The sequence below is a fragment of the Gymnoscopelus microlampas genome, assembly GCF_963454915.1.
Source record: "Gymnoscopelus microlampas genome assembly, chromosome: 23".
NCBI classification, from domain to species: Eukaryota; Metazoa; Chordata; class Actinopteri; order Myctophiformes; family Myctophidae; genus Gymnoscopelus; species Gymnoscopelus microlampas.
This window is the reverse complement of record NC_139960.1, coordinates 21,288,700-21,301,302: the sequence shown is the minus strand read 5'-3', so window position 1 is coordinate 21,301,302 and position 12,603 is coordinate 21,288,700. Positions and strand designations below refer to the sequence as shown.

General features: G+C 42.1%; 1 protein-coding gene across 1 annotated transcript; it reads right to left on the bottom strand.

Annotated features, from left to right (window-relative positions):
- Positions 1 to 6,634: 6,634 nt before the first annotated feature.
- Positions 6,635 to 7,959, bottom strand: ascl1a (achaete-scute family bHLH transcription factor 1a). Its single transcript, XM_084049767.1, has 3 exons — positions 7,785 to 7,959; positions 6,874 to 7,339; positions 6,635 to 6,747 (listed from the first exon to the last, which is right to left on the bottom strand). Exons 1-2 carry the CDS (start codon positions 7,929 to 7,931, stop codon positions 6,890 to 6,892), a joined length of 597 nt encoding a protein of 198 aa, XP_083905893.1. The 5' UTR covers positions 7,932 to 7,959; the 3' UTR covers positions 6,635 to 6,747; positions 6,874 to 6,889.
- Between the last annotated feature and the right edge of the window lie 4,644 nt (positions 7,960 to 12,603).

Genomic DNA, 12,603 nt, shown 5'->3' with positions numbered 1-12,603 from the left:
CCCTAACAGGCCATTCAGCGGGGCTGTTGAGGAGGGGCTCATTAACACTGGGTGCTCGTTAAGAGTGGGGACGACCAGCGCTGTGCCACACGCTGGATCCGCAGAGGTCTGTCCCAACACAATCAGCTGTGTCTCCCTCCAATTATCTGAATGGACCTAGATTCTGTTGGTCAGCGAGTGGTCACATTGCACCAGAGCGTGCCCCCAATCCTGCCCCACCTCCCTTTCTCTAACCCCCCCCCCCCCCCCTCCACTCAGCCTGCCCCCTGCTTCCCGCACACCATCCCCAACCAGAGCAGTTTTATCCGTTACTATGGCGGGATGTCCCCGTGTGCCCATGCATTGTTTGGCAGCTAGGCCACTGTGAGCAACCACAATGGGCTCAGAACACTTTACCATCACATCTCTACCAAACGCAGCATCGCACGGGACAGACCCGCCAAAAATCGCCCGCCACAGCGCCCAGACTATTAGTCAAACGCTGGTTACTATCCACTTTCAACCTGGCATACCTATTTTGGACATGTCTTTAGAGGCGAGATTTTCAATACATTAAAAAAATAACATTACAAAAAAGCTCACAATGCATCGTGATGTGACACGTTGTGATGTTGTAGGTCGCCTACCTTCGCTATTCATCATACAACAAAGTATATAAGGCTGAACAACCGCACAGATTTCAGAATGAAATTACATGTGGCAGAAAAGATAGCCTGTTTTCAACTTTTACTTGATCGCTAATAATATGATTTATCTTTTTACAGCGAGTTTATGCGCTCTCTAATCAGAAATATGGACTTCCGCTCTCTGGAGCTGAAGCTCTTCAAAGCCAAGGTACTGTCAAATGTTGGTGTTCATTATTCATTATCTTTGTGCTTATAACATATGTTCATATAATATCTTCATTCTGAGTAGATGCTATACAGAACCTGCTTAAGCCGTGACAAATGCACACAATACACTTCATGCAGTATCAAAATGAATTGTGTTCATGTTTATCCCTCAAACCACTCCTCTCCCTTTACTGGCCCTGTGGGTACATAATTATAACAAAATAAATACAGGTAAACACTTTGAAGAGCAATTGCAAGGCATGCTTTGTAAAATGAGCTCTCCCTGAGAGGCATTTAGTCCTCATGCATAGAAATGAAGGAGGGAGCAAGCCAGAGAGAAGGAGCAGGGGAGCGGGTAAGACAGGGAGCGAGGAGGGGAGAGAGAGAGAGAGAGAGAAAGAGAGAGAGAGAGAGAGAGAGAGAGAGAGAGAGAGAGAGAGAGAGAAAGATATGGGGGTGCTTTTCCCTTTTCATAGATTAGCATGGTCTTAATCTCATTAAAGTGCCCAGCAGTGAATACGCTGTCCACTCTGTCCAGCCCTGTAATCAGCCCGAGACACTCGGCTCATCTCACATGGACCGGGGTTAGTCCACCAGCTGGCTGCACCCAACCAGCCCCGGCCCTCATTCATACAAGACTGGTATACTGAGCCACTGAGAGGCAGAATGAACATGAAAGCTTGTGGCCATGGGTGTTGGGAACTGAGCCCTGGCCAGGTAGAGGAGGGCTTTGTAATTACCGAGCTGTTAGGGATAGGTTTGATAACTGGAGAGGTTGGGGAGAAATGGGCTAATTGCCATAGGGATTATATCCCTCCCCCACAGAACAATTATTACCTAGAATGCATTAACTGTGCTAACAGGTGCAATCGGACAAGACTAGAAACAAGCCGCAGTAACCTGAGGCGGCGCTGAAAGGAATACAGAGGCACACACACACACACACACACACACACACACACACACACACACACACACACACAGCAAGTGTGCGACTCTGAGTGTGCGACTCAGCAGTTACTCAGCCAAAAGAACTTTATATTTTTGTTCAAACATTCTAGTAATGTGCATTGTACCCCTACAGCAGCTTTTCATGTTCCTACTGGATGGCCAGGCAGGGGGCGCAGTGACCCAGCAGGGTTTCATCAGCGCGGAGCAGCTGCTTGTGGAGCTGAAGGCCGGGGGAATTCACCCGGATCAGGAAGCAGCAGTGAGAGAGGAGCTCCAGCGCATAGGTTCTCTGGACCTGATGGACTTCCTAGCCTACCTGCCCCTCTTCATCCTCATCCATAACTCTGTCATCGCCAACCCTCTGGACGATTCCACTAACCTGTGAAATCACTGGACACCCCTTTTACCCTCTATTTTTATGGGATTACTAGCACCATAGCCTTTTCAATTACACTTGAAAATAAAGAGGGGTTAAGTGAAAACAATGCAGATATGTTACAGGGAAACCTTGTGCAAAGTTCAGGGGATTTCTCTTGCAGCTCTTGGGGTGTGAAACATTCATGCATTTTAGGTATATCAGGCAGGGGAATTATGAAGTGCTGTCTATGGTACTGAAACATTCTGAAGTCTTTCAGCTGGGGCTGTTAACATTTGAGCTTGATGCACATACTTGGACCCTTACGGGTCCATTTGGTTCCATTTGTACACTCTTAGGAGGAGTTAAATTAACACTAAGGATTTAGTACTTTCTGTGTCAATCTGATGAGTGAAACTTCAATCTCTTACAGAGGAATGCAATGCAGCAGAAACAGCAGAGAAAGTGCATGCATGGTTTTGAGAAAACAATGTGCAATTGATCTGACATGCTGTATTTGAGGCATGAGGCTTTTGTAACATTTGATAGTGCATTAGATTGGAAACAATACATGCATGGTCAGTTATACTTTGCATTAAAATACACATTACATTATTTTACATATCTTTGGAGAACCATGTAGATTAGAACATAAAATTACTTCTTCATGATTCATGACTTATTTTTTCAACTAATGTAGTTACATTGCGCCCCCCCCCCCTCCCTCCCATCTTTAGTTATTAGATATACCCTTTCTCTGCTGCATTTTCATGCACACATAATGGACACTGACAAGCCACAGCCCAGGATTGTTTTGGCCAAGCTGTCTTCATACATAAGCAGCATTATGCCTTCAGTCAGATCCACTTGGCCCAGTGGAAATTGTGATGCTACTGTTTACACAGTAGCATCACACAAAAAGCTAATATAGCACCACAACCACCCCAAAGAAGTGTATATTGTTGGTTAGATATACATATTTCATTTGAAAGGACTCTGATTGTGAGAAATTACACTTACATTACTGCTATTTTTGCTTTCTCTTGAAAATGAGACCAAGGTGCTGCTCATTACAAGAGCAAGCTGGCATGATCAGGTAACCTAATCTGCTATATAAATGCAACATGGCATGCATGGAATACCACAATATTGTTGATCATTAACGTTTTGTAAAAGTCTAAAGGATCAATATTGTATTGTAGTTTTTTTTAAACATTTTGGTAGTATCAGCTATATTGTGAACTAGAGCATGTATTATACAGTTTTGAAACAATAGCCTATTGTCAGCAACTCAGATTGCCACAAATTCTCATTTTTTTGTACTGCAGATGGAAAAACAAGAGAGGGCTGAACCAATTTCATAATTATCAAAGCTTATTACTTATTATAATATGATGAATCTTCCGGATTCCCAAATAAATGATTAATTAAATTACTGATAGGGTGTGTGTCAAAGAATCGATTGTGGCCTGCCTTGTGGAACAACACAATTTGATAAAAAGTTATACATTGCTTTGCAATAACTTAAAAGTGTTGATAGCAGTGGTGTAAAGTAACTACATTTACTCAAGTACTGTACTCAAGTACAATTCTGAAGTATTTCCAAATTTCAGTACTTTTACAAGTATAGGCAAATATTGTACGTTTACTCCATTACAATTATTTGAAAACTTTAGATCTTTTGATTATTATTACAAAACATGCATTAACCACTTTAGCACTACATTTCGTGACGCATTGTGAGCTTGTCTGCTATTTTCAAAAGATTTGTATACATTTTTAAAACTTGTGAAATGGGACATTCTGCATAATGAGTACTTTCTACTTTTGGTACTTTAAGTACATTTAATTCCGGACTTTTACTTGTATTTCTACATTGCAGAATTGATACTTATACTTAAGTAAAAAACAATCAAAATGTGAGTATTTTTACCACCACTGGGCTGGGCCCACTAGTCGTGCGCTGCTGTCAGGAGGCACACGCCACAAGCCATTCACTGCTGTGTCCACTCGACCACTATACAACCTCATTCACTCATTAAACCAGGCACGCGCCTGGCTGCAGACTCGTCCCTACCTGTCAACAGTGGTGGAAGAAGTACTACTCAGATGTTTAATACTTCAGTAAAAGTAGCAATACCACAATATAAAAATACTCTGTTACAAGTAAAAGGCCTGTGTTCAAAATGTTACTTGAGTAAAAGTACAAAAGTATTGGCTTCAAAATATACTTAAAGTACCATAAGTAAAAGTACTAAGATGTTTGAAATAGTAGATCTACAAGCGCACATGCAAGGCGTTATGCACATGCAAGGCGTTAACTGCCTCTGAGGTGTAATGGAGTAGAAGTAAAAGTACTGGTAATACTCCAGCAAAGTAAAAAATACCTCAAAATTGTACATAAGTAGTAGCCTACTTGAGTAAATGTACTTAGTTACTTTCCACCACTGCCTGTCAAATGTCGTTGACTCGTTTTGAAGGAAGATCTATTGAGAGATCTATTGATAATGAACAAATTCTAATCGTTCCGTTGAGATTTGCAAGACCTCCAATTTCACCCAGCGTAAGATTCAGGGCACATCAGTACCCGTGCGTAAATGCAGGTCTTAAACACAACTACAAACAACTTTTCATGAATTTCACCCCAATTCTTATCGCCATCAGACGGTGTCTAAACCCTAAGGCTAGCACATTAGGCTATCTGATTTCTTATTCTTTAGAGTTGTCCTTGGTCAGCTAGCCCAGTGGTTCTCAACCTGTTGGTCGGGGTCCCTTGATGACACTGAAGTGACAATTTAAAGACTTTTAAGAGATTTTTAATACCTAAAAAAATAAAATAAAATAAAAAGACCATTACTGCATCAAAAGTCTTCAACAAACTATACAATAAAAACTGGTCAAACATTGGCCAAATTGTCAAATAATATAAGAAAGAGGCGAAAATAGCCAATCTACAAGTTTACAACACCTTGCAAGTGAGGCATTGTGAGCTTGTAGATCGGCTAGTTTCACAATATGTATCTGTGGAATGGAGTCATTTTTGTTATGCCTCAACTCCTACGTGCTTGTCAGTGTGGGGGGGGGGGGGGGCAGTTCAAATATGATTATTTTTGGGGGTTCACGGCCTGAAAAGGTTAAGAACCACAGGTCTAAGTGACCAAAGTGATTATGTAGGCCTACACACACACACACACACACACACACACACACACACACACACACACACACACACACACACACACACACACACACACACACACACACACACACACATTTATATATAAGACATGGACAAGAATGAATTAGGAAATCATTTTTTATTCTGGGGCTAGATTGTAGAAAATATTGTTATAAGACTTTCTTTCTTTCTTTAAACCAACATGTTTATATGAAGACAGTGTAGAGACAACGCATCGCCATTGCGCTCTGTTTGGACAATAGCTGCATAACTTTTGATCATTGTGAACATGATACATAGCATGAATTTCCTATTAAATAAGACACATTGGTGCTAGAATAAAATGTTGGGAGTATCAAACCCCCTCTGGAAACCTCATGAACAGAATAGCCAGCTGCAGAGAATAATAGACTAATACGCGTCTAAAATAGGCAGGAGGTGTAGAAGCAACATAGCAATATATAGACAAAATATATACAAAAGGATGTGTACAAAACATCTATAAATCTCTTAATACATACAAAAATATCTTTAAAAAAAAAACCTTTCAATATAGAATTCCATAGAATAAAATCCGCGAGTTGGAAGCATTTGTTGAGTTAAATGTCTCAAGAGTTTGTCAAAGAGTTGGCGTTTCTTTGATTGGATTTAGCATAGTTGAAGAAGAGCAACGTTTTAAATAGGGTTTTATGTGCCTGTGACAGACAGAGCATGAATTCACTTTATGAACATTGTTTTTTTTCATGGGCAAGATGCATGGAAGGAAGCTTGGATTCCCACGCTGTCACACAAGGAGAGCCGTCTCCCCTGTTCCTTTGGCGCTGTTCTCTGTCCGAAACGTTTCAGGAGCATGTATGCGAAGTGCGAACACATACAGACAGTCTGTATAGTGCAGTGGTCTTAAACGTTTTTCAGGCCAAGGACCCCTTAGCCGAGAGACAGGTGAAACAGGGACCCCCACTACATATGGATTCGTGTAACATGTGTGTTTTCAGACATTAAAACGACTTAAAACACTCAAAACTTTGTAAAACTTGACCTTTGTCTCGGTCTTGCTTTTTTTCCCCGTACACCAAACCTCTTTGCCGAAAATAGCCGATCTACAAGCTCACAATGTGTCACAGACGCCTTGTGAGCTTGTAGATCTGCTATTTTCGGCTAATGTTCACCCCAGAATACTATAGGGATGCGAGGGTTTAAGTGGTCAATGTAAAAATAAGAAGACAAAGTTCCATCACATAAATATGTGGCGCCCCCCCTGCAGTATCTCCCCTAGGGTCCCTATAGGCTAGGGGTCCCGGACCCCCTGTTGAAGACCCCTGCTGTAGTAGTGCATCTGGAGCCTCCCGCCCGCGGGGACCATCCCAAGCTCACGGTAACAGTAGCATATACATGGAGCTGATGATGCCGATCCTGATCCATATTTCATTCTGAGTGGACGAGAAGAAAGGGGGAAAAAAATATTATTATAAAGGCATTTATTCAAGTTGTTCAGCAGCAGCACAAATGGCTAAATCGATTTTTTTTAAAAGGCATAATAACAGCAGATTTCTTACCAAATCGAATAGTTTCTCAGAACCAATTGGTGAAGTCCAGGAGCTCTCGTTCCTCGGGACTGAGCGGGTCGTAAGAGCCCTCGTCGGAGGAGTAGGACGACACCGGGGAGCCCGCCATCGAGTTCATGTCGTTGGAGTAGTTGGCGGGCGACAGGACGCCCGACTGGAACGCCGCGCTCACCGCATCGTGCTCGTCCAGGAGCTGCTGCAGCGCGCGGATGTACTCCACGGCCGAGCGCAGCGTCTCCACCTTGCTCATCTTCTTGTTGGCCGCGCCGTTGGGCACGTGCTCGCGGAGCGTGGCGAAGCCGTTGTTCACCAGCTTGACGCGGTTCCTCTCCCGCTCGTTCCGCCGCGCCACGGCGTGCGGCGGCGGCTGCGGCGGCAGGCTGTAGCCGAAGCCCGCGAAGTTCAGCCTCCTCTTGCACCGCAGCAGCTCCGGCGAGGAGGAGCGCTGCTGTCTCCTCTGTGACAGGGGATGGGAAGATGTGGAAAAATGTCACGATTAGTATTGTGGCAAAAATGATGATGAAAATGTATGATGTTATCATCACGATAATCAAAATATGCTTACAACTTAAAAGTGTCCTTTTTTTAACCACTTGAACACCTTTGAACAGCATCCCTATTCTGGGGGGAATCTTTGCCAAAAATAGCCGATCTACAAGCTCACAAGTGTTGCAAAGCATCTCATTGTGAGCTTGTAGATCTGCTATTGTTGGCAAATCGATTGTGTGTGGAGTGAAATAAGAGTGTACCAAATGCTCTTCTTAGAGGGTAGAGGGTTTAAGTGGTACTGAATTTGCAGCTCAAGAAAAGCTAATTCCTCCAAGGGTATGATGGAGGACCATTTCATGATACATTAAAATCTCCACAATACGGTTATTGTGAGTGTTTTTAAGTCTCCTCACCTGCTTGGATGCTGCTGACTTGGCGCTGCCCTGGCTGCTGGTCGGGCTCAGCTGGATGCTCTGCGCTGCTGCAGCGAAGAAACAGGCCGGTGGCATGAACTGCTGCTGATGGCTGACGTTTATTTCCATCTTGGCTGTGATGTCCATTGAGCAGTGAGTGAGTGAGTGCAGTTGAGTGATCGCCCAAAATAAAATAGTGGAAAACGTTGTAAAGAACTTTATACCAAAATAAAAATAAATAATACAAAAATATATATTAATTAAAAAAAAAAAGTAATAATATTTTTTTACCAAAATAAAAAAGTGGAAAACGTTGTAAATAAAGGCATAAAAAGCCCCCAAAAATATCTTGGAGGGGAAAAAAAGGAATCTCAAATTGTTCTTTGGAAGTTGTAGAGTAGGTGGTGGCGGTGCGTCCTGCTCGTGCCGTTCACGTGTGGCTTCTTAATGCTGATCTTGTCTCATGGGGCAGTCTGGTGGGCGCCTGCCTGCCTGCCTGCCTTCCACACTCTTCAAGCCTGCAATGCTATGGGTCCTGAGGACAGCCTGCGAGGCTTTTCAATACACTGGCTGCCCCACGCGCTCACACTGACCACGCCCCCGTCGCCTGTTGTATTCACCTTGGCTCCTGTGAGATGCGCACGCCGGACGCGTGCCACTTCAACCCCTAAACAAACAGTCACTAATGCACAACTGCTTGCACTTAGTAGATTTTTTTCCCTTCCCCGCTCTGTTTTTGAGAGCAGTTAGGGAGGCAAATGACAATGACAATTGATTGATTGATTGATTGATTGAATACTTTATTAACAAGTTTGCAAAAAAAGCACAGAAAGTACAGTTCTATACAAAAGGATGCTAAAAGGATTAAACCCAAGAAAGCACTATGGCTTGTTTCCATTGACTGACCACAATGACTGACATTTAGTAAAATTCAATTTTCAGTGGTAAGGTACATCAAAACACATTCACATCTTAGTTGTTTATTCTGACTATAAAATGTGTTTTATGAAGTTAATGTATGAAGAGATGAAACACTTAGATAAGGACAAAAACTTTGTCCTTATCTAAACAAAACTTTCCACTTCCGTGAGTAGGCTATGTAGTCCTGGCTTATTAATAGGTTATAGCCCACACTAGAGCTAAACATAAACATGCAAATAATAAATAGGAAAACTGTATACTCATATAATGTTAAACGAATAAGACAGACTCATCTTAAATTTCGATTTTAAAAGGTCCCCTACACTGATTTTGGACCAAAGTGGTGCTGAAAGACAGTTCTCCCCTGGTGAAAATATCAAGCCTGGTTGGAGAAAGTCTATTCGTTGTTTTTTTGGTTTGCTTTTTTGTTTAAATTTGTGGTGTAAATCACAGAGACTGAGGTGTATAGAGGACAGCCTATTCGAAACGTTTGGTGTTGCAGTTTATTGTTAACACATAAGCCAGAGAGGTCTGAATGCTGAGAGTGAGGCATTGTGCTGCAGGGGCGAATTTTCCACTTTCATTAGAACTAATCATCAGTATAGCAGAGGCGGAACGGAAGGCTAAATCTGTGGAGGGGCCCTGGAAAGCATGCTTTCGACCATGTTTTGTGCATGATTTGATACACCCTATATTGTTACAGTCGCCGCGACACAGCGCATCTTTTCAATTATTGTTCCTTTGAGAAGTAAGCATTATAAAACTTGTCTTCACAGAACAAACCATCCCCCCCCCATCATCTCTCTTTGGTAACCGGAACACTCGCCCCAAAACACGCTCGCCCCCATTTTTTCGGCAATTTGTTTACTGAGGATAAGGTTAGACATACGTTTAGGTTTAGGCATAGATTTACTGGTTAAGTTTAGGAATAAGATTAGGGTTTGGCACCGTTTTACTGAGGTTGCGTTTAGGAAGGTTTGGTTTAGGCATGGGCTATATATTGTTTACTGAGGTTATGTTTAGGAATAACTTAAGGTTAAGTAGGCATATAGCAATACCTGGTGCCTGGTGGCGACCATTCCGAGGTCGCCGGATTTGCCCCGGGCGACTGTGTTTTGGGGCGAACGTTTTGGTATTCCTCTCTTTAGCTCTCTATGTCTTAGTGTGTGTGTGTGTGTGTGTGTGTGTGTGTGTGTGTGTGTGTGTGTGTGTGTGTGTGTGTGTGTGTGTGTGTGTGTGTGTGTGTGTGTGTGTGTGTGTGTGTGTGTGTGTGTGTGTGTGCGCGCGCGCGCGCGTGTGTGTGATGACGGGGAGGGTTGTAAATAAATTGTGCAATTTTTCTGCGTTGGCAGTGGCCATTCAAAATCAAGCTTGCATTGAAGAACCCATGCAGCCCCCACCAACTTTCTTTTCTTTTCCTCCCCTTTTTTTGGCACAGCAAGAGAGTTTAGAAAAGAAGCGTGGGTTCTATTCATCCTCCCCCCGGACCTCCCCCCGGACCCCCAGCCCCCTTGCACCATCGCAGGGTTTTAATCTGAAACCTATCCATGCCCTGCCCTGTCAGTGCGGTTCCAGGGTCCAATTAGCGCTTTGTAAAGACCTCTCCTCTGCTTCGGTCTTCCAGACAGCGTTGCCATGTCCGCTTACTATAAGCGGCTTTAGGCCTGTTTTTCTGTAAAGTTGCTTGAAAATATTGGGGGTTGCGTTTTTTGGGGGGCTTGTTTCTAAAGTGTAGTTGCTTATTTGGGCTTGTTTCTAAGGTGTAGTTGCTCATTAGGGTTTGTTTCCAAGTTGCTTATTTGGGCTTGTTTCTAAAGTGTAGTTGATTATTTGAGCTTGTTTCTAGAATGTAGATGCTTATTTGGGCTTGTTTCTAAGTGTAGTTGCTTATTTGGGCTTGTTTCTAAAGTGTAGTCGCTTATTTGGGCTTGTTTCTAAAGTGTATTTGCTTATTTGGGCGTGTTTCTAAAGTGTAGTTGCAACATTTTCATGTCAAGGACCCCCCAAATTAATATGTATTTGTCTACCCCCCATCTGAAAATATTAAATTTCACATGTGCCATGCCAGCCCCCCCCCCCCCCCCCCCCTCACCCCCATACAGGATATGTGTTAATAAAATGTTTCAAAAATGTTCCCCCCAAGATCCTTTTTTCTTTCTTTTTTTTGTCGCTTCTTTTGGGCTTGTTTTCATAGACCTAGATTGCTTGTTTCTCTTGCAAAATTTGGCAACTCTGCCTTCCAGAGGCAGAGAGGGGTTCCAGTCATAGCTGAGTGTAATAATTAATATGACATCTGGGCGCTCGAATGTCTATTGAACCACTTCTGCCTTTTTTCTGTTTTCGGACTTCACTGAGACATAATAAAACAAAACTCATAAGGACTCGTTTTAATCCCCTGTGTGGTGTGTAAAGGGATTATCTTTCAATTTGTTAGCTATTAAACATAAATTATGTGGAGGGCCAGTATAGGCATTGTTTAATTTATGCCAGGCGCATAATGCAATCCGTTATTATTAGGACTAAAACAATGAACAGACCCTAGCTTTACTGTTAACAAACAAAAACAAACATTTTGAAGGTATTTTTAGGATTTTTTGTTTTAGGCTTAACTTTTAACATTATTAGTTTGTCTGAATGGAATTGTGAAGTCAACCTTCACAAACCACTGGTGGATAGTCCGGAATTAAAAATGTACTTGTAAAGTACAAAAGTATTGGCATAAAAATGTATTTAAAGTACCAAAAGTAAAAGTGCTCATTATACAGAATGTCAGAATTGTATAAACATCTTTTGAAAATAGCAGATCTATAAGCTCACAATGCTCATTGTCAGCCGAAATGTATAGAGGCTAGGACTGAGGTGGTTAATGTATGTTTTGTATTAATAATCAAAATCTACAAAGTAACTACGTTTTTTTTTTTTTAAGTATTAAGTAATTATTGGCATTTGGGAAATACTCCAGTAAAGTACAAATACCTCAACATTGTACTTAAGTACAGTACTTGAGTACATGTACTTAGTTACTTTCCACCACTGACAGCTGTAAATTCCATTCTCAACTGGTATCACAATCACAAACAGAGCTACGATTGATTATTATTCATCCTGCGGTTCAAGCGTGAGAGTAGTGGGAAGTTGGTAATTCAGTGCCCCCTAGAGGAAAACCATAGCAGTTGACAGACAATACTTTTCTACATTCAGATACCACTAGATGGCAGTATAGTATAGTACTGCTGACTTTCCTTATACTAGTGGTTCTCAAACTTTTTCGTGCCAAGAACCCCCAAATAGACACTTATTAGACCGCGGACCCCCATTTGAAAAGATAAGCCAGGGACCCCCATAATAGAAGATTTTTACGGCTCTCTAGCAGTGATTTCAACCATTTTAATTTCAAGGACCCCCAGTTTGACATGCATTAGGCTACAGACCCCCATTTAATGGCATGTATGTCTCTGGGACCCCAATTCATATTGTAAAATCAATGTTAATTTAACTCTGAGAGTGTACAAATGGAACCAAATGGACCCTAACGGGTCCATTTGGTTCCATTTGTACACTCTCAGAGTTACAGACCCATAAGGGTCCATTTGGTCCCTGTCCATCATTTAGCTGGGGACCCCCTGGAACCCCCTCAAGTACCCCTGGGGGTCCTCCGACCCCACTTTGAGAACCAATGCCTTATACTTCAACTCAAAGGCAAGTGTAGAGGCAGTGATGGAATAAAGTACTTTTTTTGTATTTTTTATTTTTGTAGGCTACTTAAGTAAAAGTACCAATTCCACAATGTAGTTATACTACAAATAAAAGTCCGGTATTCAAAATTTACTTGGGTAAAAGTACAAATGTATTCGCATTAAAATAATCATAATAATCATGTTAAATAAGTATTAATTGA

Coding starts and splice junctions, on each gene's coding strand:
- ascl1a (XM_084049767.1), bottom strand. CDS start 7,931: ATGGACATCACAGCCAAGATGGAAATAAACGTCAGCCATCAGCAGCAG. Junction 7,340..7,784: donor AGTCAGCAGCATCCAAGCAG/GTGAGGAGACTT, acceptor CCCCTGTCACAG/AGGAGACAGCAGCGCTCCTC.